The sequence below is a fragment of the Carya illinoinensis genome, chromosome 11 (genome assembly GCF_018687715.1).
Source record: "Carya illinoinensis cultivar Pawnee chromosome 11, C.illinoinensisPawnee_v1, whole genome shotgun sequence".
Taxonomy (NCBI): domain Eukaryota; kingdom Viridiplantae; phylum Streptophyta; class Magnoliopsida; order Fagales; family Juglandaceae; genus Carya; species Carya illinoinensis.
Genome location: NC_056762.1, coordinates 41,132,001 through 41,135,975, shown reverse-complemented (window position 1 = coordinate 41,135,975; position 3,975 = coordinate 41,132,001). Strand labels below are relative to the sequence as shown.

The window sequence follows — 3,975 nt, the reverse complement described above, 5'->3', positions numbered from 1 at the left end:
TTTTATTTTGACTTTTTTTATGATTTGATGTGTTTAAATATAATAAAAAAATATTATTATATTTAAAGTTGTTTATAAATTGTGAATGGGTTGTTGGTGTATCATTACCCATATATTAGCTATGTCATCCCTCATTTCCACTTCCCATTGCAATTTATTCGACTTGCTTCGCTTTATTAGTTATTTCACATCTCCGAAACAAATTACTCACAACTGCTTACACTAATCACGATCAAACGCTTTTTGTTTCCCAGGTAGTCGTAATCGAAACTTAGGCCTAATTTAGTTACACATACCATCTCATCTCATCTCATCATTACAATTTTTTCAAACTTTAACTTTTAAATAGAATATAATAAACAATTTAATTTTTTCAAATCTTAAAATAAAAGTAGTGTTAAAAATTTATATTTTAATAATATTTCATTTAATCTTTATCTCGATAAATAAATAAATTTAAAAAAAAAAAAGGTCGTGAACTTCTCGTACGCCATGGTGTGATTAGACACTCACTTGTAAGTAGTAAAACACGTGTCAATAGACCTGGACGCCATGGTGACCTCAACTTAAGAGATCCAAGTTGATAGCAAGTGATCTAAATCACAAGAACTTAATATCTAAAATGCGAATAACAAGTACTTTTAAACGCAAACAAGCAAAATACGAATGTATTATTACAGGACTTGGACGCAAATTTATCTCCTAAAAAGGTACAGATCATCGCCTAGCTCCAGAAGGGCCATGGAGACAACCTGCTATTAAGGCCAACATACCAGCCTCAAAAAGCTTCCATTGGGAGCATAAAAGCTTCCCTTATACATACAACAAACAGGAGATCGATATAATAGCTCAACTCAAATACTTTTCCTGAACCATAGATAATTTTCTATTCAATCATAACCAAAACTTAAATAAAACATGGCTTTTCTCAGTGCAACTTAATGAGCTATATGGCCTCCTTGCCGTCAGCAGCACGAAGTGAGCCTAGTTGAACTGGAGCTTGGGTTCCAACCACCTTTGATGATCCATAAACAGCCAGGTCAACACCCTGAGCCTTCTCTTTCTCAATCTGTTCCTTGATCCAAAAGTAGGTAAATCTCAGGCCATCCTGCAACATAGCGTATTGAGATATGCAATTAGTGGGTGAGCAAATCTTGGTTTAGAACCAATAAAACACGAAGGTAACCTTATTTTTTACACAAACTCGGGATTTATTAGGAAACCTTAAACGCAGGAAAGTAACCGGCATTCTATAAATACCTTCAACTTCATTGTCGGAGCCCAACCAAGTTTCTCTTTGATAAGTGTGTTGTCTGAGTTACGACCACGGACTCCCTCTGGGCCAGGAATGTGGTGGATAGGGAGCTTCTTGTTCTCAAAGCTAAGAACAATCTCAGCCATCTCATTCATGCTAACCATCTCATCACTTCCAATATTCACAGGCTCACGGAAGTTCGACTTTGTCAATCTAAACACAAGAGTTGATTATAGGGCAGTTAATTCATGAGAAGTGGGAAGATATAATTTCAGAACTCAAACATGCAAATTGGTATGTTATGAACGCCCTATCACAAATTTTTCGTGTTAAACAAAAAACTGGGTACAACAAACAATTATTACAGTCTCGGCCCCGTTGACATCCTAAAGAGTCACATTTATGTATTCATTTACAAGTGATTTTTAAAAAAACAACCCTATATTTACTTTGAATTTGTAATGATGTGACCCTCAATCGAGAAATTTTTTTTTTCAATAAGTAAAATAACAAAAAGAGAGAGTGGAACAAGAAAATCCAGAATTGTTAAATAATACAATAAATGTCAACATTATAACAGACAGAAGAATCTCATAAATGAGAATATGAATTTCAGCTATCCAAGCTATACGGACATCAAGCACTTACCTAAGTACACCTTCTACACATTCATCAATGAAGGTGAAGGATCTGGTCTGAAGTCCATCTCCCCACATCTCAAACTTATCAGTTGAAATGAGAGTCTTTCTACCAAACGCAGCTGCATGGGGCCTACTCTCTCCCACCTGTACAACAGATATAACCAAGTAATAAAATTAGGAAAAATCCAACAAGCAGCAAATCATGCATATTTATTAGTTACCACTACAATCAAAAGCTTACCATTCCATGTTCCAAAAGGACCATAAATGTTATGGAACCTTCCAATACGGCCCTCTATGCCAAAACCTTTTGTGTAGTGCTTGCACAACTCCTCTGTTGCAGGCTTCTCTAATCCATAAGCATCTTGAGGCTAAACCCAAGTGTAAAAGTTAACTCATTAACTCTATCCATAACTTATGAAGGAAAACTATGAGATTAAAACAAATGTGACCAGTAAGAGTAACTAACCTCAACGGCCAGGCATCAGACTCTTTCAAGCTCACGTTAGTTTCCAATTGCTTAAATTCAGGGTAGATACAAGCACCAGAAGCATAGAAAAACCTGCACAAACCCAGTTAACAAAATTAAATACAAAAAGAAAAGACATATATGTGCACTAATTGGAGAAATTCCATGTGCAGCGTGGGCAATTTGACCACTGGCAGCCAAACCTCATGGTGGCCTGATTATTAAACTCAACGGGGAAACCTACATCTGGTGGTCTAAAGAAGTTGTTGTCCAATGGTATAGCCACGCATGGACACTCTCATCAGTGATGGTTTGTTGAATTTAATAAGTTAGTTTTTTTTTTTTTTTTTTTTTATAATATCTTAATCTAGTTTTTTTAATTTTGTTTATTTTCTAATAATAATCTCAATGTTCTTTTAATTATGTATTTATTGAATTTGAAGTTATTTTTTAAAATTAATTTTATGGTTTTTTAAAAAGAAAAACTAAATAGTTTTTCCTTTCTTTGTGTTTTTATTCTTTATTTTGTTGATTTTCTAAGACTTTAAGACTCACTTGATTTTAGATTTCTTTAAATTCTTTTTATTGTTCATGCTGATGTGGCATGCGAATTTTTTAAAATCTTAAATGTTGAATGTACATAAGATGACACATTTCGTCTTGTTATTTTAATTTTTTTAAAATAAATTTTATTCTATTTTAAAAAGAATGTACGACATTGTACAATTCATAAATTTATTTTTTATTATTTTTTATTTAATAAAAATTTATTATTATTATTATTATTATAATATTTGTCCACCAAGACCTGATAAAGGGTTTATTTTTGTCGTACAAAGAGAGAGTGTACAGTGTCACAGGCCATTACTTCATAGATAAAATAGGGAACGGAGAATATTAGAAATCACGTCATTACTTTATTATTTTTTTTATTAAAGAAAAAAATAGTATCTAGATATCTAGCTTGTATTTCTTCATATTAAAGATTTTGGCTAGAGTTTTATATAAATTTTTTTACATGATAGATTTTATTTTAATTTTTTCATCTTTAAGTATATCATTTAATATGGTGTACTTTAATTTTTTAAATTCAAGTATTTAATAAGATTAATATTTGAAATTAAAATGGAGATTCATAAAATAGAAATTTCAAAAAAAAATTCTATATTCAGTCAGTTTAAAATTTTAAAAATAAAAATAAAAATAAGGCATACTCAACTAGATTTGTTTTTGTAAGTTCTTTATATCACATATTGTTTATGTGATATAATTCAATTTAAAAACTAAATTTAAAATATAAATGTTATAATCAAGTTTTATCCGATCAATTATTACTAATTGGCATGGTGTGCACGCGCTGTAGAGGCAGGTGATGAGTACAAAAGTGACTGGAAAAAAGAGAGGCCGGAGAGTACGGAATCGGATGCTTAAACGTTAAACGAAAAGTTTGACCGAATATAGCCGGTGGAAGATGAATAAAGATAGGTTGATTACTCTCATACCACTCTTATATTACTCTTTTTATTTTATAATTATTTTTATTTTTTATTTTTACTTAATAATTAAGAAAATAAATATTTTACTGAGAAATGATATTTACAGTTATGGTT

General features: G+C 31.3%; 1 protein-coding gene across 1 annotated transcript; it reads right to left on the bottom strand.

Moving 5' to 3' along the window:
- Positions 1 to 610: 610 nt before the first annotated feature.
- On the bottom strand, positions 611 to 2,573 carry LOC122282505 (GDP-mannose 3,5-epimerase 1-like). Its single transcript, XM_043094453.1, has 6 exons — positions 2,569 to 2,573; positions 2,401 to 2,458; positions 2,118 to 2,267; positions 1,904 to 2,040; positions 1,261 to 1,468; positions 611 to 1,108 (listed from the first exon to the last, which is right to left on the bottom strand). The coding sequence occupies exons 1-6, from the start codon at positions 2,571 to 2,573 to the stop codon at positions 947 to 949; spliced, it is 720 nt and encodes a 239-aa protein (XP_042950387.1). The 3' UTR covers positions 611 to 946.
- Positions 2,574 to 3,975: the final 1,402 nt, after the last annotated feature.